Source organism: Mesoplodon bidens, assembly GCF_964165515.1.
Source record: "Mesoplodon bidens genome assembly, chromosome: 1".
Lineage (NCBI taxonomy): Eukaryota > Metazoa > Chordata > Mammalia > Artiodactyla > Ziphiidae > Mesoplodon > Mesoplodon bidens.
The window spans coordinates 86,524,839-86,548,551 of record NC_138176.1 but is presented as its reverse complement, the minus strand read 5'-3'; the positions used below and the strand labels follow the sequence as shown (position 1 = coordinate 86,548,551).

At 40.7% G+C, this 23,713-nt stretch overlaps 1 protein-coding gene across 3 annotated transcripts in view; it reads left to right on the top strand.

Annotated features, from left to right (window-relative positions):
• Nucleotides 1-5,496: 5,496 nt before the first annotated feature.
• The window catches only part of PRDM5 (PR/SET domain 5), a 214,728-nt gene continuing 196,511 nt past the window's right edge, over nt 5,497-23,713 (top strand). For all 3 annotated transcript variants that reach the window (XM_081240766.1, XM_081240765.1, XM_081240767.1), the window contains exon 1: nt 5,497-5,832. In XM_081240766.1, the coding sequence (XP_081096892.1) occupies nt 5,740-5,832 (93 nt within the window). In that variant the 5' untranslated portion in view covers nt 5,497-5,739. The remainder of the gene's footprint in view (nt 5,833-23,713) is intronic.

Genomic DNA, 23,713 nt, shown 5'->3' with positions numbered 1-23,713 from the left:
GAAGGGGAAGGGGAAGGGGAAGGAGAGAGAAAGATGGAGAGTTCTGCTTGTTCTGGAGGTGCTGCTAAGCCTAATGGGAAGTGTAACTAGAGAGTGAGCCAGACTGAGTCAGCTGGAGGTAGAATCAAGGACATTGGAAACAAAGTCCTGAGTTTTTTTACCTGCACCACTTCATGGATTCATGAAATTGATTAAGATCAATCACTTCTCTCGTGTGTAAAATGGAGTTAGTGACATTTACTTTGCAGGGCTGTTATGGTAGGGCTGTTAGGGCTTTAAGATACTGGATAGGAAGAACCTATCCAGTCCAGTTTCTGGCATATACTAGGCTCAATACATGGAAATAATTATCCTTCTTGGTTTCTTCCTCTCACTTTACTTCAGCTTCATGTTACTTTTCCATACCTGCTCCATGAACAGCATCTGACTTTTGGGGTGAGAGGACCACTGATTAACTCTTTGGCTTTTCTTTTTATAACAACACTCACTGTAGTCCCAACAACTTCTAGCTTTCTTATAATTAAAGAATTTTATGATTTTTCTCTGGTACTGCATACAAGTCTTTGGTGTCGTCATTCAAAACCAAGAGACTAAGGAAAATTTAATGTGCAGACTTTTTCAGGTTTCAGCGTCATCTTTCATGGCACTATTGCTACTGTGGAATCAATGCTATGGAGAGGATGGTTTCAGTGCAAGACTCCAACAACCCCACTCCAGATTTTATTTTTAAGGATTTTTTTCTTTTCTTTTTTCTTTGAGTCACAGCAAATATTGGGTTGGCCAAAAGATTCATTCTTTTTTTCCCATAAGATGGCTCTAGTAGCACTTAGTTGTCTTTCACTTCATTCAAAACAGTTTTCTTAGATTGTATGAGACAGCTGTCATATCAGTGTGCATTTAAAAAAAGACATCAAAATTGATGAATTTTCGTGTAGTCATTTTAACATTGAATATGGAAGAATAAGAGCAACATTTTCAGCATATTATGCCTTATTATTTCAAGAAAGGTAAAAACACAACCGAAACACTAAAAAAGATTTGTGCAGTATATGGAGAAGGTGCTGTGACTGATCAAACGTGTCCAAAGTGGTTTGCGAAGTTTCGTGCTGGAGATTTCTTGCTGGACGATGCTACACTGTTGGATAGACCAGTTGAAGTTGATAGCGATCAATCGAGACATTAATTGAGAACAATCAACGTTATACCACACGAGAGATAGCCGACATACTCAAAATATCCAAATCAAGCGTTGAAAATCATTTGCACCAGCTTGGTTATGTTCATTGCTTTGATGTTTGGGTTCCACATAAGTTAAGCGAAAAAAACCTTCTTGACCGTATTTCTGCATGCGATTCTCTACTAAAATGAAATGAAAACTTTCCATTTTTAAAACAAATTGTGACTGTCAATGAAAAGTGGATACTGTACAACAATGTGGAACGGAAGAGATCATAGGGCAAGTGAAATGAACAACCACCAACCACACTAAAGGCTGGTCTTCATCCAAAGAAGGTGATGTTGTGTATACGGTGGGATTGGAAGGGAGTCCTCTATTATGAACTCCTTCCGGAAAACCGAACAATTAATTCCAACAACTACTGCTCCCAATGAGACCAACTGAAAGCAGCACTCGATGAAAAGTGTCCAGAATCAGTCAACAGAAAGCACATAATCTTCCATCAGGATAACGCAAGACCACATGTTTCTTTGATGACCAGGCAAAAACTGTTACAGCTTGGCTGGGAAGTTCTGATTCATTCACCATATTCACCAGACATTGCACCTTCGGATTTCCATTTATTTAGGTCCTTACAAAATTCTCTTAATGCAAAAAATTTCAATTACTTGGAAGACTTGTAAAAGGCACCCACCTGGAACAGTTCTTTGCTCAAAAAGATAAAACGTTTTGGGAAGGTGGAATTATGAAGTTGCCTGAAAAATGGCAGAAGGTAGTGGAACAAAATGGTGAATATGGTGTTCAATAAAGTTCTTGGTGAAAATGAAAAATGTGTCTTTTATTTTACTTAAAAACCGAAGGCACTTTTTGGCCAAACCAATACATCTTTATTCTTTTCTGCTCGGGAAATTTGGTTTTATATTCATTCACTACAAGTCCTTCTGACTCTCAGGAAACTAAAGATAAATAAACCTCAGTATTTTTTTCCTATCAGGCTTTTAATCTACCATGACAGTTGGAAACAGTCATTAATAATTGAGACACAATCAAAAGATTTTACAGTATGTGTGGTAAAATAATTATTTATTATAGAATTATAGAATTAAATCTTCCCCTGTAATGAAAAACAAGGACTGCACCAGTACACAAGTTTGAATTCAATAACTAGAGCTTGCTTTAGGCATATCAATGAAAAAAGTTTCCTCCAAAAGCAAATTTGAAAATAAGGAGAAATGTATTTGGAGTCATTTCTCTTGTCTCAAGATAGTGCAATATTTTCTATAATAAGTAAATCAGGTGCATGGTAGTACTTTAATTTCAATATTTTGATTTTCTTATTTTTTTAAGACTGGATTTAAACTCTTGATATAAAGCAGAATTTTAATTTCCCTTTTTTCAAAGACAATGTTGAAAGGTCACTTTCTAGCTTTAAAAGTTTTAAGAAATGACTCATCGTACCACTACTGTCTTATAGGCTTCAAAATCAAATTTCCGGTCAGTATGTGCATTTTCATCGGGCAAGCACATATCCTTTTTTATGTGTTGTAAGAGAGATTATTATTAAGAGCTTTTTGTTGCTGTTTTCTATGTTTTAGGCAGTAGATCTTCAGAAAACTCCAACAAATAGATAAACAGAACATTGCATGCTTTAATGAAATATACTGTTTGCATTAGTTGTAACAAAATCTCTGACAGAGATTCATAAAAGATCTAGAAAGTTTTTTCATTTTATTAATCTCAGATTTATCATCACAAACTAATTTATTTTTATCACTGCTTCCTAATTAGTAAAGATGCCTACATTCAGAAAGATGAGCATTCTCAAGCTGACAACTTTGTTCCCTAGACACATAGCAGCAACCAAAAGGGAGCTATGCCAAAGCAAGGGTCATCAGTGAATGAGGCTTGCGTCAGACCAAGTCCAGAAAACATTTCTTCTTCTCTCTAGTGATCAAAAACTGTGGAAACTTTTGTGCCCAAAGAGACATGGCAGAGCATTTGACTGAGGAGCCAGGGTGGCTTGAGGGCCAGGGCTGAAAAGCTGTGTGTGACAAAGGACTGAGCACCCTGGGGAAAGTGCCATGGCCACCCTCTGGATTGTGGTCTGGTTCCAGCTGGGCCCAGTGGCCCTGGTCTGGCCTTATTTTAGCACTGGCTTAAAGGATTCCAGGAAAACCTACTTAGTCCAGATTCTTTGAGGAACAACAGTTGGAGTCTAGGCTCACTGTTGACTAATTTGAAAATCTCAGATTAGCCTCAGAATGGACTTCTAATCAAGACATATTTATTGAATCCCTATTACATGTTTCAAGGCCATCTAATTTCAAGTTTCCCCCAAACAAACTTTGTTTATTTATTAATTCATATCCACCTACAGGAAGTTAGATGTCTGTAATGGTAGGTCAAAGAGAACAAAACTCAAAGAATGATTAAGGCATTGTTCCTCTCACCCCTGGCAAAGCTACCTACTCTTCAGTTAAAAAAAAAGATCATTTATTTATCCTGTTCTTTAAAATCTCCAAATATTTCTATTACATGATTTTCTTCATAATGCTTTTTCAAAAATCTTTTTCTAAACTTTAATAAAATTCTCCTATTTAGGAAATTAGGAACTGTTTGTGTTCCAAAGCTTTCCTTAGTCCAGAAGACACAGGAATCATTTCCATGTGTGTTGCTAAAAACAAGACAACAGGCCCCAATGGAGTCCCTTATGCTAAACTCTCCATCACCAAACTTAGACTTAATTACAATTTCGTCTCTTCTAGAAATGGAAGCTTAAGCCAGCCAGTTGGGAGGTGCCTGTTCAGCATTATCTAGGTAATGTGCCTAACAGGCTCCCACCATCCCCTAAGAGAAAGATACCTTGCAATAGCCAATCCACTTTTTGCCTGGTATAACTTCCTCGTTCCTGCTTCATTTTACTTTGTATAGCTCCTCAGACCTCCTATCTGCCAGACTGGATGTTGTCTAAACCACGAATTGTTGAATAAAGCCAATAAGATCTTTAAAATGTATTCAGTTGAGTTTTTTAAAATAGTGTGGCCTTTAATTTTGTCAAAATTATTATTATTATTACTATTAGTTTATAAGAAACATCAAATATTTATTGGGAACATCAAATAGTTCCTGAGAAAAGAAGCCAGAGTAGAAAATTACCAAGAATATCGAGAGAAATGAGTAGAGACCACCCAGTTCCTCTTGAAAGATGAAACATCCTTCTAAAGTTCTTTCTGAGCGCCACTGCGATCGATACCTATTAACTTCATTTAAAACACAAAAAGAAGGGGCTTCCCTGGTGGCGCAGTGGTTGAGAGTCCACCTGCCGATGCAAGGGACGCGGGCTCGTGTCCCGGTCCGGGAGGATCCCACATACCGCGAGGCAGCTGGGCCCGAGAGCCGTGGCCGCTGAGCCTGCGCGTCCGGAGCCTGTGCTCCGCAGCGGAAGAGGCCACAACAGTGAGAGGCCCGCGTACCGCAAAAAAAAAAAAAAAACAACAAAAACAAACAAACAAAGAACACTAAAAGAAGACTTATGGTGTTATTTCACAGCCGTGATTCCAGATTCCACTCGGTCATTCCCTCTTATCTCCCCCATCTCCACTGCTCTATCTCCACTGCTCTATGTCTGAAAATCTGGTCTGGTGATTTTCAAGGTAGAGAGGACTCAGGAATAGCTCATCTTTGGAAGTGTAAGAATTTCCCAGGGATTAGGACACCAGAAAAGAACTAGTTTCTACCGGATTTAAATATTACTTCAATTGTTCACGACAAATTTTGAGTTAAATTGAAATGGATTAGCTGCAGGCTGCGTATACCCGCTTTCTCTGAACGTTAATCTACATATTTATTGGTCCCCTACGTGTTCGAACCTCTGAAACAAGCATGAAATAAACCAAAGATGCATAACTCAGATGTAAAAGTACTAAAATTTCCTAGACCCCAGGGATTGTTCTCAGTAGTTAGGCAGTAAGTATGCCTTCGGTCTAGAACTTCTAAAGTTGTTTTGGAGGATGGCCCCAGCTCGGTCAAGGCCCATTTCGCTTTGCATCTGAAGAGTGCAAAATTCACCGACTGGGAGTTTAAGCTCAGAGACTCAAAACCCAGAGCTGGTTAAGGGCGGGTCCGCACGCGGCTGCGCGGGGCGCACGGTGCGGGCGGGTCGCTTTGGCCTCAGGGTTCGAAGCTCCGGGGTCAGCCCTGCCCCGGGCTCCACGCCCAGGAGCGGGTCCGAGCCGCTAACTTCGGGCCAATCAGCGCGCGGCGTCCCCGCGCCCGCAGCGTCCCGGCGCCCGCAGCGCCCGGGCCCGCGCCCCCCACGCCCCCGCGCCAGCAATGGCAGCTGCGGCCTCGGCGGCTCCGGGCCGAGCTAGACCCGGGACGAGGAGGGGCTGAGCCGCGGGGGATCCTGGAATCGGCGGGGAGGTGGGGATTCTGGGAGGAAAACTCCATTTCCTCCTTCCCCGCCGGCCTCTCCCCTCCACCCCGGCACCCCAAATTTCCATGTGTCGCCTCCCGGGCGCAGAGCGCCGGTGTTAAGCGAGGCGGCGGCCGCGGCTGGGAAAATGCTGGGCATGTACGTGCCGGACAGGTTCTCCCTGAAGTCCTCCCGGGTTCAGGACGGGATGGGGCTCTACACGGCCCGCAGAGTAAGAAAGGTGGGTGACCCGGCGGCGGCCTGCGCGCCTCTGCTCCCGCCGTGCGTCCTGCGCCTCCCGGGCTCGCCCCTCCGCCGGGCCGGGGGCTCCGCGGGCTTCACTCGCGTCGCCCCTCGCCGGGCCGGCCGGGAGCCCCGCGGGGAGGCTAGGGCGGCGGGGGTGGCCTTCGCCCGCCGCGCCTCGCGAGCGGGCAGCGCCACGTAGGTGTCGGCGGGGCGCGCTCTGCAGCCGGCCGGTCCAGAGGCGGAACTGCCGCCGACCGCCCTGCGGCAAGATGTCTTTCCTCCCCTGCAGGAAGTGAGTCGGGATGGAGCCTCCCTCTTCGTCGGCTCCGGGAGTGGGCAGAGGCACCCGTGGGCGGGTGTCTTCCCAGGCGCGCACGAGCTCCATCGCCGCCTTTCTTCCTGTAGGGAATGCCTCACTTTCCCTGTGGGGATTGCGGGGAGCTGCCCAGAGCGCAGCTCAACGCAGGCCTTAGCATGTCATTCAGACACCCCACAGTTCTTTCCTTCCTTCCAAAATGTGTAATGTGAATCCTGGGAGGTGCCAGCTAGATAATGCATGAATCGTTGAACTTTTTCCTCAGCTTTTCTGGATTTTCCTCGGATCTTTCCTTCCAGAGATTTAGAGACACGTGAGTAGGACCAGCACATGGCAGTGGCCCTAAGGGAACGACCTGGAAATGTTGGATGTTGAAAGCAAAGGCCTAGGAGGAGAGATTACTGGACAATACCAAGTTTTTTGATTCAGTGAAACCTGTTATAGCCGTTTCAAGGGATGTGTGAAATCACGGAGGCAGTGGTGAAATGCCTAGGGTCATGAGAGCCAGCGTTTACTGAGCAGATACTTGGTGCTAGGGCCCATGCTTGCTGCGTTACCTCTGTTAGTAACTTCACTGGCACAGCACTCCTGTGAGAACAGTCTTAATCCTCTTGTAGGAGAGGAGAAAGCAGAAGTACTTGGAGGTTAAATTTCCTGCTGAGTTAGTGAGTTAGGCTTCAGACCCATCACTTCTTAGTCCAAAGCTCATGTCCTTCCCAGACCTGTTTCTGCCAGCTTCCCAGCACCCCTCACCCCCACTGTGTAGGGGTGAGGTTTGGGCAGCAGCAGGCTTGTTCAGTTAAGGTGGGCTAACAAGAGGTTCACAAGATGCACCGGAGACACCAGGATGCCTTTCATCTGAGTATGAGTCTTTCCCCACCCCTTCACCTAAGGAGCAAGTGAAGAAAGGTGCACAGGTGCTTCAGAAGGCCTTCATTGACAGCAGGGTCTGTAAGTATCTCCCAGGGTAAAATTGGAAACAATAAACCCCGTATTTACTCCTTCAAATGGGAGTTTGGGAGAATGCTCAAAGGAGAAAAGCAGGTGTAAACACTTGATCTGAATAGATGTTTTTGCCAAAAGGGTAAATGTTAAAATCAACATTCTTTCAAAGCAGAAGTTGAGATTCTGCTTTTAATTTTCTCACAAGATATGAAATTCCCAAATGGATTTTTCTTGAAGGTCTCAGGACTAAAAATAAGTACTTAAAAATTAAACACAGTTCTTAAACATTATTTTGTTTTATGTTTTTAATAGTAATATAGTAAAATTGTACAAATATTAGAATTATTAAATTATCCTTATTTTTTGCCTTATATTATTTAGGTTTTTAGAAACAGCTGGCCGATGTATGTTCTTTTGATATTTTTATTAATTCCAAATTCTTTTTCCATGAAATAAGTTATTTGGAAGTTTTAAATTATTTTGGGGTGTAGAATGAACAGCTTCCAAAATCATATATTATTGCATTTTATTATTGCAGTACTTACAGATACTTATCCTTTCCTGGTTTGTGTAACTTCAACATGTAAAACGCATGGTTTCATCCAGGTCACATCTAGAATGCTTACCTATAGTTCAAGTGAATGTGCAGATGTTTGCAATAAATCCAGATGACATACTATTGGTGATATAGTTTAGTTGTGATCACAAGATAATCATAAGGTCATCGATCACTGACAGGTTCATTGATGCCAGAAATGACCTTGAAGTAGGCTTCAGCTCCTTTGCCTTCCAGAAGCTGAGGACAAAGCTGAAGCTGAATAGCAGATTTTAGCTATACTGTAAAGCTAAAGCTGAATATCAGTGCATCCCTTACCAGTTTGCATATAGTTTCTCTATGCTTAAATATTTTTGCAGTTACCTTGTACTAGCTTTAACTCTGGCCATTAATCAAAGGGTCTGCGAAAAAGTATTTCAGCAGCTCTATTAAGGACCTTACTTAAAAGTTTTTATGTTCTCTATTCTAAACAAATTGTGGAATGTATCACAGAAGTTTTATCACACTTTTATAACACGTATGCTTGTATAACAATTCTGTTTTTCAAAAACAGTTGCAATTCAAGTCATCTATTGGTTTCAGTTCAGAGAATCTAATCTAGAGCTGTACTGAGGTTGGGGGATTTTGCTAGACCCTCTACCCCCGCTACATTCACCATATTAATTGGGGATTCCCTTACCAATGGGATCCCTAATCCCTTTCTAGACCCACCCCTTTTTGTGTGGAGTCTCCTAGAGTGGAGTCCCTGCAGCTGAGTCACCTAATTCCCTGGCTCCACCTTAGTCCCACTCGGTGTTTCCTTGGCAGTTGTCCTTTTTTGTAGGCCTGGTGCTGCTGCTGCTTTTTTTTTTTTTTTTTCTTTTTTCTTCTATAAAATGTACAAAACGACAAGAAGAAGAAATGGGAAAGACTTCTTTTTCTTTTCTATCCATTACGGAAAGTCCTTTCCTTTTCTTGCCGTTATGGAAATTTAGAGATTGCCTGAAGAGAGGGTCATCTGGTAGATATTTCTGTGTGAGCCATTATTCTTGGAGAAAGAATGGATGGGAGTCTGCTGGAAAGCCCTAGAGTAGAAAAAGGAGGCCTGAGTTCATTCACATTTATACGCATTGCAATTTGCTAATGATAAGATAAAAAATAATACAAAATAGTAGATTTAACACTTTAGCACGCCAGACCCTGTTCTGCGTGCTTGCCATGTGTTATCTCATGAGCACAGTTTAATGTTGTACAAAAGATGTGGAATTCTAGGTTACTATGCAGATTAAAATTAATGTTAGGTACTCAAAGCTAATATAGGAAGTATACATACAATGAAAAGTTATGAAACATCTCACTACATTACATGTTTTATATCAATGACCATATTTTTCATTGCCAGCTTATATGATTAACCAGGTGGTGGTGTGTTTGACATTGTGTTTGAACTCAGAAAGTGCAGAGGTAAACCATAAGATTTCTTTGAGTTCTCAGATTCTGTGATTTTATGGAAAGGGTTAAGGTGGCAAATATACCACTACCTGTCTTTGTTTCCTTGAGGTTTGTTGTAGGCTGTTGGTTTTTCTTCCCCCCTGACTTTCAGTCATTTAGTCTTTCAGGTGTGGCAGTACTGTGCTAGGCCTTGGGGATACAGACGGGTGCAAAACAGACAAGGTCTTTGTCCACATGGAGCTTGTGTTCTTGTGTGGGGAGAGACGTAGCAAACAGGTAAAGGAAGGGAAGATTTCCAAGACAGTTGCAGCATGTGTTAAGTGAAAGAAATAAACGGGGTGATGCATTAGAGAGTGAATGGAGGTGGAGCCTCCTGGTGGAGCATTGATGAGGCTCACGTCCCTTGATACACACCAGCCACAGTGAATTGACCCCACTGGGGTAGCTCAGTTCCTGGCTTCCTTCCCTCTCATCCCTGTGCCTTTTTGCCTTAGGGACTCCTGAGTGGCATCCTGTGCCCTTGAACCCTAGGGCAGTCTCCCACTACACTTTGCTCTTCTATTGAACAAATGCAGGTTCCTAGTTCAAACTTGCCAGATACCCTAGGATCTTATCCACAGCTTCTTTTCAGGGCACAACTTATTGGCAGCGCGGAGGCATTAGTTTCCTATTGCTGATTCCAAACCATCACACACTTAGTGGCTTAAAACAATCCAGCTTTATTATTTTATGGTTCTGGAGAATATAAATCTAAGATGCGTAGGCAGGGCTGGTTCCTTCAGGAGGCTCTAAAGAGAGAGTTTACTTTCTTGGTTTTTATAGTTTTCTAGAGGCCGCTGACATTCCTTGGCTCATGACCCCACATCATTCTGACCTCAGCTTTTGTCATCACATCTCCTTCTCTGACTCTGACCCTCCTGCTTCCTCTTACAAGGACCCTTGTGATTAGGTTGGGTCCACCCAGATAATGCAGAGTAACCTCCCCAGCTCAAGGTCCCTAATGTAATCCCATCTGCAGAGTCCCTTTTACCATGTAAGGTAACATACAGATTCTAGGGGTTAGGATGTAAACCTTTTCCGTGGGCCATTATACATCCTACCCCAGCTCCAAAGTGTAATTCTTCCTTGTCTACATTATGTGGAACATTTTACAGTGCATCCTTCCTCACATACTGGTCCCAATAAAATGTATGCATTACAGATCGACCATGTTGATGACTCTTCTGCCTTGTTTTCAGTGTTGATTCTAGCAAAGGTCAACAAGGTTGGCATTCATGCAGTAAAGCCTGGGTGAGTGGTTCCCTTATAAAGAGGAAGAAAAAATGTGTACATGAGAAGTAGAATAGGAAATAATAGATTCTGATGGTGTTCTGAATGATGGTGTTTAAAAGAACTTCAGAGGGAATCCAGCTTGCACCTTCTCATCTTACAGATGAAGACATTGAAGCCCAGAGAAGCTTTGCCGGGAATCTTGCTGCTCACAACTCTATTGCAAGCTCCTCTTCCTTCCACAGCACAATCTCCCTCTCCCTCTCCTTCACACCAAGGCAGGCACCTTGATTCTCTTTGAGGGATTTGTAGCAAAGACATTTGATGAGGTAAAATCCCGAGAGAAAAATAACTGAAATAAGGGTTTGAATCTGAGTTTGTGAAAATACAAGAAGCTAAAAAAATGAGGCAAGTTGTATAGGGTTAGAAAAACATATGGGAAAGAGAAAACCCCAAAAGAAAAGTAAGTAAAAGCATAGAGGAAGAATCACCATGTATAAATTTTAATACAAGAAGACTAGATTTTGTGGAAGAAGGTGTTTTGTTGATCCACTCAGAAGGTGACTCTCCTGAAGAAATAATGTGTCTTTATACTCTGGCTAAAATTCTGCCAGTAGATGTTTGTTTACAGTTCCTGGTGGCTGGTGATAGCTAATCTGGAAACATAATCAGAGGGAAAATAATCACCATCAATGCCTGCCATATGTGCTATCTCTTTTCTATGTTCACACATTTACACTCTACAAGAGTGACTTAATGCAGCTTTGTATTTCCTGGTGTTATTACAGATTCAGATTTTGTTTTTTGTGTGTGATTATAACAGCTACAGTTAATTCTTTCAACAAATATTTATTGAGCAATTGCAGTTGTTAGGCACTGGGCTAGTTGCTAGTGACAGAAGGGTAAGTGACAGAATAGTCACTGGATGTGTTACACAGTTTGTATTTAAGCCCTACAAGTCTGCAAGGTGGTCATTGTTGTCCTTGTTTTATAGATGAGGACACTGATTGTGAGGAAGGTTATATCACAAGTGGATTAATCAGAATTGGAACTCAGATTCTTCCATACGTCCCTTTCACTAAAAAGAAAAACCAAAAATTATTTTTCAATATACTGATAAAATGCTACATCCATGCTCATTTCCATGAGTACAGACACATACCTATTCACACACTTTTAAAAAGTTATTTTACAAAAAGGAGAAAAGAGTATCATTCAGCAGTATCTCATAGAAATCCCTCTAGGTAATCTGCTTTGGCTTTTATTTATTATTTTTAATAACTGAACATATTCTATGCGGAGGATATGACATAATTTTCATTTCTTTGGGTCTTGTTTTACACAGTTACTAAGTAAATGTTTATTACCAAGATTGGTACCAGCTGTTTGGAATACAGTAGTGAACAAAATAGAAATTCTGGCTTTTGCAGAGCTTGCATTTTCGTGAGAGAAGAAGATTAACAATGAACGATTAGAAAAGTCTTATACTGTGTTAAAATGTGATAAGTGCTGTAGAAAAGAAAAAGTAGAGCTGGGTATTGTTGACTTGGCAGACTGTGTGCGTTTGTGGGAAGATGTTTTTCTACATAGGTGGTTGGCCCAGTTAATCCTCACTAGCCGGGAAATTTGGGCAATGACTTAAAGGATGGGAGGAAAGTAGCCAAACGTTTCTAGGGCAAGAACATTCTAGGCAGCAGTTAGAGTAAAGGCCCTAAGATGGGCATTTGCCTGTTGTGTTCCAGGAATAAGGAGGCTGGTGAGGCTGGAATGGACTTACCAAGGGGCCAAGTACTAAGGGAGGAGGTCAGAGAGATAGTGAAGAGAAGGGTACCAGGCCTACATTTCTTAGGGCCTTTTGGGGCATTGTAAAGCCATTGGCTTTACTTTGAGTGAAATGGGGAGCCACTGCAGGGTTTTGAGCGGAGGAGTTACATGATCTGACTTGAGCTTATCAGGATCACCCTGATTGCTGTGTGGAGAATAGTTGACCAAAGGGTGAATGTGTTAACTGGGAGATTATTAGGATTCTTTTGCAGTTATCCGTGTGAGAGGTGATGGTGTCTTAGACCAAGATAGTGGCAGTGTTGGAAGTGTAGTTTGAAGATAGAATATGCTGATGAGATAAGTGGAAGAAAGGGAAGATGATTACAAGGGTTTTAGCGTGAGAAATTGGGAGGATTGGTTTGTCAGCCAGCAACTGAGATAGGGGAAGATTTTGGTGCAACAGGTTTAAATGGCCTTCGCCATCTGCAGTTTGGTTTAAGGCATGTTGATTTTGACAAGTCTGTTAGACAACAGATATCAAAAAGGCAGTGAGATATAGTTGTTATACCGGCAGTTCCTCCTTCCCATCCTTTATGCAATCATTTTCACCTATTTTGTGTGTTATAAACCTTACAGTACATTTTTACTGTTTTCCCTTTATACTATCAATTATCTTCTAGAACAATTACAAAATAAGGCAAATTGTGTTATTTACCTTTATTTCCATTTCTGGAGCTCTTCATTTCTTTGTTTTGAGTTACATTTCTGTCTGGTATCATATTCTGGTACCATATTCTTTGAGCATTTCTTGTATCACAAGTCTGCTGGCAATGAATTTTCTCAGCTTTTGTTTTTCTAAAAAAAAGTATTTTGCTTTATTGTTTGAAAGATATCTTCTCTAGGTTGACAGGTTTTTGTTTTTTTTTCTCATTACATTGAAGATATCACTTGTTCTTTTTTTTAGTTTACAAAGTTTCTGACAAGTCTGCTGTAAGTTACATTCTTCACGCATAATCTTTTTTCCTCTACTTTCAAGGTTTTTCTCGTTTTCTTTGCATTTTAACAGTTTGAATATGATGTCTTTAATTTTTTTTAAAACTTGCTTTTTTATTTTATATGTGGTTTGATGTCTTTTATCATTTTTGGAAAATCCTTAGCCATTTTCTCTTCAAATATTACTTCTGGCATAAGCTTTCTCTCTTCTGGGACTCCAATTACATGTATGTCAGACCAGTTGATGTGATATTGTCTCACAGCTCTTAACATTCTTTGTTCTGCTTTCTTTCTCTTTTTTTTTCTTTTCCCACTTTGTGTTTGTTTAGGTAATTTCTGTTGCCTTCAAGTTTACTGCTGCTTTTCTCAGCTGTGTTGTTACCTGGTGAGTCTGTCAAAGGAATTCATTTTTGAAACCATGATTTTTATATCTAGCATTTTCACTGGTTTCTCTCTTACAGGTTCCATGTCTTAGCTGATAGTTCCCCTATGTTCTTGCATGTTATCTGCCTTTTTAGTACATTCTTTAACAAATTAACCATAGTTATTGTTAAAGTCCTTGTCTGATAGTTCTAATGTCTGTGTCATTTCTGCATCTGATTCTGCTGATTGCTTTGTTTCTTCAGAATTTGCTGTTTTTTCCCTTGTTTCCTTGTATGTTTTTATTTTTGTATTTTTGACTGAATGCCAGTGTCATGTGTGAAACAATCAGAGTGTGGTAAATAGTATTTATGTTTGGAAATATGCACATGTTTTATTTTGTTATCCTGTTTAGTGTGGGAGTTTGGGTCAACCTAGTTAGGAGATAAGGTGGGTTTGCATTATGTTGTTGTTTTTGTTACTTTCAGTGTACCACAGGCTTCAGATTCTTCTAGAGTTGCCTTGTGATTAGGGTGGTGGCCGGGGTGCTCCAGGTTTTTCTCAGTGTCTCTATTCTACTCTCAGCTTTCTCCTGTCCCTGAGTGCCTGCATCATAGTGGGTTTCTCTCACCGAGTTGCCATGCTCTTGTCCTTCCCCCACAGTAGACCGCTGTGTTATTTGAGGTCTGTGTTCTCTCTGTTCTCTGTCTTGGTCCAGCTTCACTCTTATCTAGGGTTTATTAGCCTGAGCTCTGGGAGTTGAGTTTCCATAGCATTCCTACCTCTCTTTCCCGTAGGAGCCAAACTTTTGTCTCGTATCAGTGATTGGTTTTTTTGTGGGGGAGTGTTTCCTGTCCCTCACCCAATGGTAAGAATCCTTTGAGGTTGTGGTATAAATTCCTGAGCCTGTACTGCTTCCTTCAGCAGCAGTTGATCTTTATTTGTATCCTGGAGATGACAGAGTTTGCTATGTTCTTGTATTAGCTGAAGGCTTCTCCTAATATGAGAAAAAGATAAGGGCAGGAGGTATGGGGTGTTGTGCATTTTTGCAGCGGCTGCTGTTTTCCTTCTGCACCACTGAAGGAGTCTCTCTGTCCTTCTTTCTGTCCCCCAATCTTTCTTATATGGGGAGGCCCTTGGAAAAGAGTCTGTATGTGTGTGTGAACTCCCCTTGGGTCTGGGGCTTCCAGTGGTTCTATACAGTCAAGCTGTCTCACATGCATTCTTTAGCAAACTATTAAAATGTTAATTGATTTCTTACTTGCTTGTGTGGTGGCTGGCAGCTCCTCCTTCTGTGATCTGCCATAGGTAAGCCAGTGCACTCTTCAAGAAAAGTTATGATTTTATAGTTTATCGACTTTCTTATTATTAGGGTAGGAGTGATAGTCTTTCTAAATCTTTGATGGATTTTGAACTTTGAAAGTTTTAAGATTAATGGCATTTTCTGTATATTTTTATTTATTATTTTTTATTACTTAACCTATCTGTCCAATTTTGAAAGGTATTTTAAAATCTCCCACTCTAGTTCTTCTTGCGTTTTTAAGATTTCTATGCTACTGGTTTCTCACTGTTCTATGTTCTTCATAAATATGCTTTATATCATTACATAACGTTATGCTTTATTCTGTTTAGTGCAATTCAGCTGTTAATTTAACCTTGTATGGTACGCTATTGCCTTTTCTTTGCTTTTATCTGTATAACTTTGTCTACTCATTTTAATTTACTTTTTATCATTTTGTTTTATCTTTTTGTAATCATGTTAGCTAGGTTATATTTCATAATGCAGTATTACAATCTCATTTAATAAGAGAATTTAGCCTTTTCATATGTAGTGTAATGACATTAATATAATTGGTTTTTATTCTTGTCATCTTTACACTCATTACTTATTTTATATTGTTATAACTTATTTTGAATTTTCCTTATTTTTGCTGTCCAAGTCACTATTCATTCTTTTCCCCCCTCTTGTTAATTTATTAGTTCTACTCTTCTTTTTCTTTAGTGATTTACTTCTTCTTCCCCTCTTTCATAATCAGATGCACATGATTTTTTTATTTAATAGCTAGAACCTCAACCATATTCTCCACAAAAAATATGATTTCTTCCACAAGATGTTCATTTCTCTATTAGTTCCCTCTTCTCCTTCCTTCCTGTCAGCACTCCCCCCAACCTCTGCCTGCCCTGCAACTTTGGGAATGCTTTTGTCTTCCTGCCTTTCTTCACCCCAGATTCCTAAGTTTTGATGAAATCGTATGTTACTTAATAGAATTTCTTTTAAAAGTATATCCCTTGTTTCAAGAGTTGTTATTTAACTTGTATATTCTGCATACCCAGGTGTGTATATACACCAGCTATTCATTTTCTTCTAATTTTTGTCCTTTGTTCTGGTTAATTTGTTTAGTTAGAGACTTTTTGTGGTTCTTTTTCTCATTAAATCATGTGGATAATATTCTTTCTGAATCTGTGTATATCGTCAAGTAGCTCTCCTTCCCATCTGACTGTAAAGGATTTCCTGACTGGGTAAGGGATTCTCAGGTTGTTGTATTTCTCTTTCAATTTATTCTCTCAAAATGTTTAACTAGGAAATTATGCTTTTTTCACTTTTAAAGGTTTTTTTTTTTTTTGAGTGCTGTACTTGAATCTCCTTAAATTCTCTTACGTAATTGACATATTCCAATTAATTAATTAAATATTTTTTTGCCACACCGCGTGGCTTGTGGGATTTTAGTTCTCTGACCAGGAATTGAACCTGGTCCCTCGGCAGTGAGAGCGCGGAGTCCTAACCAATGGACCGCCAGGGAATTCCGAACATAATTCCTTTTAATTAACGTACTCTGTCTCCTACAGATGTTCTGTTTTACAGAGTATGGATATTATTTTTCTGCTTGGCCTCCTTCATAGGCACCTGGGCCCCTTTTTACAGGCAATTTGCCTTGGTGGTTTTATCGAAGCTCGACTGGTTATTGAAGAACACTCTGTGGTATCAGTCCTCCCCCGTAGGCAAAGGGGTCTCTATTGTCATGGGCCTGCAGTGACAGATAGACCGTCAATTCCCTGTTGGCTTTCTGGTCTCCTTGCACTTTCCTGGGCTGCAAGGATGGGAAGGACTGTGGGCTATGGCCCCAGCCTTCTCTGCCTTTCAGGTTCTTCTCAGGATCCCCTAGTTGCCAGTCCTCAGCACTCTTCTGCTGTTTTTCAGTTAATTACTCAGCCCACTTTAGAGAATGCCTCACACCAGTTCTGTGCCGGAACCTAAGGCTTCACTTATACACAGTTACCCATACATGCTAATAGAAGTTGTTTTGCTCAAGAGAAGCAAGTGACTTAGAATTGGGGTTAAAGGAAAAGGTGCTGCATTCAGGTCACCATAATCCAGGATCACTTCTCCTTCACAACTCTCCTGCATTTCCCATTTCATATTCATATTATAACTGATGAATTTCATAAAGAATAATTCTGCTATATCCTGGGCACTAGTGCATTTCTGATATTTCCCGTATCAGCTCAGAGTAACAGAGACTGCTGTAGTAATCTAAAGCTTGGGGGTTATGTTCTCTCTATAACAAGGTGGGCATTTGCTGCTATCAGTTCAGTGGCTCAAAATGTCAGGGTGGAAGTCTTTGCAGTTCTCTCGGCCTCAAAATGGCTCCTTTAGCCCCAGCTATCATGCTTTGATTCCAGGTGAGGAGAAAGAGGAAGTAACCAAGGCATTAGGGTGTACCTCCTGACTTAGCTCTCATTTAAGAGCTTTTGTAGTAAGTTCATACAGTGATTTCTGCTTCCATGTTGTTAGCTGTCTTCTCTGTCTAAATGGGGAACTGGTAATGTTTTTCTACCTGGGTACATTAGTACCCGCCACAAGGTCAGCATTCTAGTACTAAGGAGGATGGATATAGGGAAGCAAGTTGTCTCTACCTGGTCAGTCTTAGGGAAAAAAGATTGGATATTTTTCATATTGAACTTTTTGGAAATGTACTTTATTGATGGCCTACTTGTATTGCAAGAGCACACACATGGGGCTTCCCTCGTGGCGCAGTGGTTGAGAGTCCGCCTGCCGATGCAGGGGACACGGGTTCATGCCCTGATCCGGGAAGATCCCACATGCCGCGAAGCGGCTGGACCCGTGAGCCATGGCTGCTGAGCCTGCGTGTCTGGAGCCTGTGCTCCGCAACGGGAGAGGCCACAACAGAGAGAGGCCCACATAACGCAAAAAAAAAAAAAAAAAAAAAAAGAGCACACACATGCATAGTACCTTAGCACTGAAATATAATTATGTTCTAAGTGAGGACTCTAGACTCCTTCTGTGAAAAACATCATTATTTTACATATAAATGATTCAACTGCAGATTGATTTACTTGAATGTAACTTATTTCATCTATATGTATATATTTTTTATTTGCTGAACCATTTCAAAGTAAATTATAGATATTATGACAATTCATTCCTCCATATTTTAGCGTAAGGACATTTTCTTAAGTAGCCATACTGTCATTTTAACATCCAACAAAAATAATAGTGATTTCCTAATGTCTTTTAATTCCAGCCCATATTCAAATTACTCCAAGTGCTTCCAGAATGTTTTTATAGCTGTTTATTTTTGAACCAGGATCCTCAAGGACCACTTATTATACTTGGTTATGTCTATTAAATCTCTCTTTAACAGTTTCCCTCTTTCCATACCATTTTAAAAAAAATAACAGTTACTTTCTGAAGAGATCAAGCTAATTGTTTGTGGTGTATCTCACAATCTGGATTTATCTGATGGTTTTCCAAGGCACATTATTTAATGTTCCTATCTTCTATATTTCTTCTCATCTGAAGAGTTAGATATAGATTATTATTTTTTTTTGAAACACACTGACATTGTGTATTAAACACTTCTCTCTACCCTCTGGATACTCTTCTTTTTTTTTTTTTTTTTTTGCGGTACGTGGGCCTCTCACTGTTGTGGCCTCTCCCGTTGAGGAGCACAGGCTCTGGACGCGCAGGCTCAGTGGCCATAACTCACGGGCCCAGCCGCTCCGCGGCATGTGGGATCTTCCCGGACCGGGGCCCGAACCCGTGTCCCTTGCATTGGCAGGCGGACTCTCAACCACTGTGCCAGCAGGGAAGCTCTGGATACTCTTTATGTTGCAGAAGCTAGTGCAGTTTTGGCAGTGGGAGACAGGAGGGAACATAGGAAGCATCCCCCTCCCTCTCTCAATGTGTTTCATCCATGTGCGCTCTTCCTAGGTAGCAGGATCTCCCCAGGCGCTGGGTGAGAGGCAGGACAAGCGGGAAGAGTTCTGTGCATGTTCACTTGCCCTTTGGCTTCTGGAGGTGCCTGGAGAGTTTAGCAAACACTCCTATCACATCCCTATGGCAGACACTGGGGAATGAAGGGCTAGAATGATTTACTTCATACTGCGTTTTAGCAGAGGGCATATAATATCTGGTTTTCCCTGAGTAATACCAGCACCGGGTTAACGTAATTTTTCCATTGTAAAGATGATTTGTGCTTTGGTAATCTGTGAGCTGATAGTGTATGAATACCTATTTTACTGTCAACCTTTTACCTGATGGTTTTAGCATCCATTGATAATCCTTCCCTGAATCAGTTACATTATTACGGATTTCAAAATGGGGATTTCACTTGACTGTTCCTCCTTTATTTATAAGTTAGCATTCCTCTGTAAAGAAGAGCTTTCCTTCATCGCTTGCTGCTGTCTGCTTATCCTGAAGTAGCGTAATTGTTGAAAGATAGGACAAGATGCTTAGTTCTTTCTCTTTATTAATTTTAGTAAGCTGTTATGCCAGCAAATGAGACATTTAAAAAATTCTTTTTTTTCCTCTCAGGCAATCATTGTGGCTTTAAGAATTTGTTAATGTGTTTCAATCAATTATACTCTTGTTCTCTTTGATCCCCAAATTGTTCTAAATTTGGTCTGTGGAAGCTCTCTCTAACAGGATTTGAGAGCTGGAAGGAATCTTAGAAATCAGCTAATCCACATTTCTCAGTTCTATAGGTGAGGAAACTGAAGCTCCCAAGTTTGTGACATCCTGATGTGTCACAGATAATTAGTGGCAGAGCAAGGATTAGGATCCACATCCCTGGAGTACTCAGGTAGTGCTTTTCCCGTTATTCTAAGAGAGAGATCTGCATCTTGGTTTCAAATTTCTGCTAATAATATTAATCAAAATGAGAGAAAATGGCCCACATGTTTGCAATCGTACATTTTTAAATTAAAAGTTATTGTCTAGTCCAGTGGGTCCCAAATTGAGTGGATATTTATCTGCATTTTTTAGAAACAGCAAAGAAGCACCACTGTAGGCTCAGCATTGGGCCAGTCTGAGAAGTGAGTTTGACTTGGACATTTGGTATCTACAGGTTGAATTTATCTTGCAATCACATTTTATTTGATCTGCGCAGAATTTTGAAAACTTGAAACTCATTGCTAATGTAGAGTAGTAGTGATTTCACAAACAAATTTGAGTTGTCAGCTTCACTAAAATATTTGCAGATATCTTGCAACATTGGGCTCCCCCTGTGATATAACAACAGTCAGTTGGAGTTGAAAAGCTTTTTAAATGGGCATGCCCCTCCAACTCACCTCCTGGCCACTCCCTACTGTGTCCTTCACATGTTTGTCATCTAATGTGCTGCTTTCCTGCCTCACCTTGTAAGCATTTGAGATAGTGACTCTTCAGATTGTTAGAAGTGAAGAATTCTTGGAAGGTTTTTTGTAAGGTAGTCACAGGTTGAAGGTAATAATAATGATGCTGACGCACATTAACAGCAAGAAAATGGTAGAGTTGATAGTTTTTCTGCTGCTAGTATGAGATCTTCAGCAACTAAATCACAAAAAATAAAACCAATGATGATAGGAAGTCAACTAGAAATTTCTGAAATTTTCAAGAAGATAGTTTGAAACGTTAGTTTCCTTCCTATCATTAATTATGAACCTCACTTTAGGTGTTCAATATGCTCATGCACATGTATATATAATTTATATTATAATGAATCCTATGAAAAATTTTAATTTTTATAGCTCAAAAATGGTCAAATACTGGCAATATCATATGGTTTATCTAAAAGAAAAAATTTACCCATGGGTGAGTGCCCTAAATCTTCCTTTCATGGGTACGTTACTCGAGCAGGTTTGAAGCCTACTGAGGCAGGAGAGGCTTACTCTTAGGTTAGAAATATCATAGGAAATGGTTAGTGAACAAAGCAGTGTGTACATTAAACCTGTGATGATAAGAAAGTGCTGTTTGTATAGTAGAAATGACAGTGAACAAAGAAGGGGGTGGGTAGTAGGTGCTGGGATCTTTAGGGGAAGGCCTGGAGTGGGTCAAGTAATTATAAAATCCTCATCAAAAACCAAATATAAATTGTTTTAATCATCTGCAGTGTTTCTTACCACAAGTGTATGGATAACTAAGAGTTGACTATTTATATTTTTGTAATCTTGCAGCCACAGAAACTCAAGTTTATTTGACCACATCATCCCAGTATACTCACTAGTGTACTTTGAAGGCAATTTTACCAAATCGAGAAAGCCAAATATACTTAGAAATTTATCTCTTCCATCTGTGTGTGTTTTTTTTTTTTTTTTTTTTTTTGGCTGTATGTGGGCCTCTCACTGTTGTGGCCTCTCCCCTTGTGGAGCACAGGCTCCGGACGCCAGGCTCAGCGGCCATGGCTCACGGGCCCAGCCGCTCCACAGCATGTGGGATCTTCCCGAACCGGGGCACGAACCCGTGTCCCCTGCATCGGCAGGCGGACTCTCAACCACTGCGCCACCAGGGAAGCCCCCATCTGTGTTTTTATGTCAGTGTTTTTTAAATTGGATTGCAACCCATTGGTGAGTTGTGAAATTAACTTTATTGGGGCAAAACTAGTATTTTTTCAAAAGTGAAGTAAAATAGAGTAGACAGTATGGAATACATTGTACAGAGGAAGGGTAGTATTATTTTTAAAAATTTACATGTTAGTTTTTTATGTGTGTTTCTGTGTACACTTGACCTTTGAACAACATGGGGGTAAATGCACACAGAATTTATAGTTGGCCCTCCATATCTGTGGTTCTTCCACACTGGTGCATTCAACGGACCAGGATGGTGTAATTAAAATACCTGCATTTAAGTGGACCCACATAGTTCACACCATGTTGTCAGCTGTATAGATGTGAATATGCTAGGCTGAGATGCAAAATGTATTTCTTGGCTGAGGTAAAAAAAATTGAAAGCCGTATTTATTATAGTTAGAGTTTATGATAGAGTGATAGCTCACTATTAATAGCAAGGTTTTAAACTCACAGTCCTGATTCTTGTTTTGAATTTTCAAAGCTGTAAGTCCTTTAATAATCTTCCTAGGCCTGCATACAAGCAGGCTTTTCCCCCCAAGCCCAGTGCATTTACTTGGGTTTCCATCCCTTTCTTTTCAGTCCTTTGAATGCTGCTGAATTGATTGATACAATTTTATATTTCCTCCAGATTTGTACTGCAAAGAGGAACTGACTGGCATGGGTAGATCTCTTGCATTGGAAAGCGTGTACTCAGATGATTTCCTTCTGCACTAGTTGGTAAAGGCTATAAATACATGACAAAGTGGAGTGAAAAGTTGGACTATATATGCATTAATACCAAATCCTCAAATTTTTTACCAAAAACACACCTTAATATTTGGTCTGTCTTCCAGGTTGCCTGAAATAGCCAAATAGCAGTCTCCCTGTCTCTTTGGTGTACTTGTTTTTGGTTTATTTAGGATTATCGTCTTGATTTCAGGGATCTCTGTAGCATTTTCTGCTTCCAAGTTAACATTAAACAATAGGTCTTCAAAGCTTTGCCATTACTTGTGACTTTTCAGAACCTCTTTTCTTTGTAACATGAGGGGCTAGTTGGAATTCCTCTAAGTTTTAACATTTGACTGTTGCCTGGAGTTGGGTTTTCTCTTGTTCATTAAGTCATTTATATGCCTTGAAACATTGTTTTGGTGGTTATTTTTCCCCCAACAATGTTCATCAAAATACCGTACGCTAACACATATAACACATATATATGGAATCTAAGAAAAAAAGGTCATGAAGAACCTAGGGGTTAGACGGGAATAAGGACACAGACCTACTAGAGAATGGACTTGAGGATATGGGGAGGGGGAAGGGTAAGCTGGGACAAAGTGAGAGAGTGGCATGGACATATATACACTACCAAACGTAAAATAGATAGCTAGTGGGAAGCAGCCGCACAGCACAGGGAGATCAGCTCAGTGCTTTGTGACCATGTAGAGGGGTGGGATAGGGAGGGTGGGAGGGAGGGAGATGCAAGAGGGAGGAGATATGGGAACACAGGTATATGTATAACTGATTCACTTTGTTATAAAGCAGAAACTAACACACCATTGTAAAGCAATTATACTCCAATAAAGATGCAAAAAAGAAAATTAAAAAAAAAAAGTTTGTCCACCTCCCAACGAAGAGAAGGGTTCTTCTGTAGAATAGTCACAGGTAGGTTTGGAGGAGGCTCACGAGGGCATGCGTGACCCCGTACCCTCTCTGCACACACGTCTGTGGATCGTCTGGCTGGACAAGCGTGATCCCACCCTCTCTGTCTCTCCAGTCCTGCTTTGGTTGCCTTAGTTGTGAGAACGGTTTTGCTTACCCTTTCACCCTGCCTCTCGGGTCCCTCCCTGCTGGGGCCACTCCTGGTGTCTGCCAGCAGCTCTCACCTGGGAACTTGTCCAAATGCAGCTCCACACATCCCACTCCCAGAGATTCTGATTTTAATAAGCACAGGATTCTGAATTTGTAATAAGCGACGCTGGTGACTCTCATGCTGGTGATTCAAGTACGCACTTTGAGAAGCCCTGGTTTATAGAGTGCCCCCTTGGTTGTTTGAAAGAGTGGCAGGAGAATTTAAACTTTGTGTACGAACAGTCTTCCTCTGAGGATGGCAAGTCTACTTCTTTCTTGTTCATGATTGGGACGAATTTATGATTTTTATGGAAACCAGGTGGTTTTCTGCCTGGTGGTCTTGTCTCAAGTCAGGCAAGACTCAGTGCTTCTCATTTTAAGACCACTTGCCAGTGACTGCAGAGGTTTGAAACATGAAAGTATAGTGTTCAAACCTTGTCCGAATTTAAATATTGAGCGATTTAACCCTTTCTTGTTGGCTCCTGTGTTGTGCATTTAGGCTCTTCGGCTAAAATAGATTAAGTTAGATTTAAAATATGTAAATATCTTGTGTTGGGTAAATTAATATTT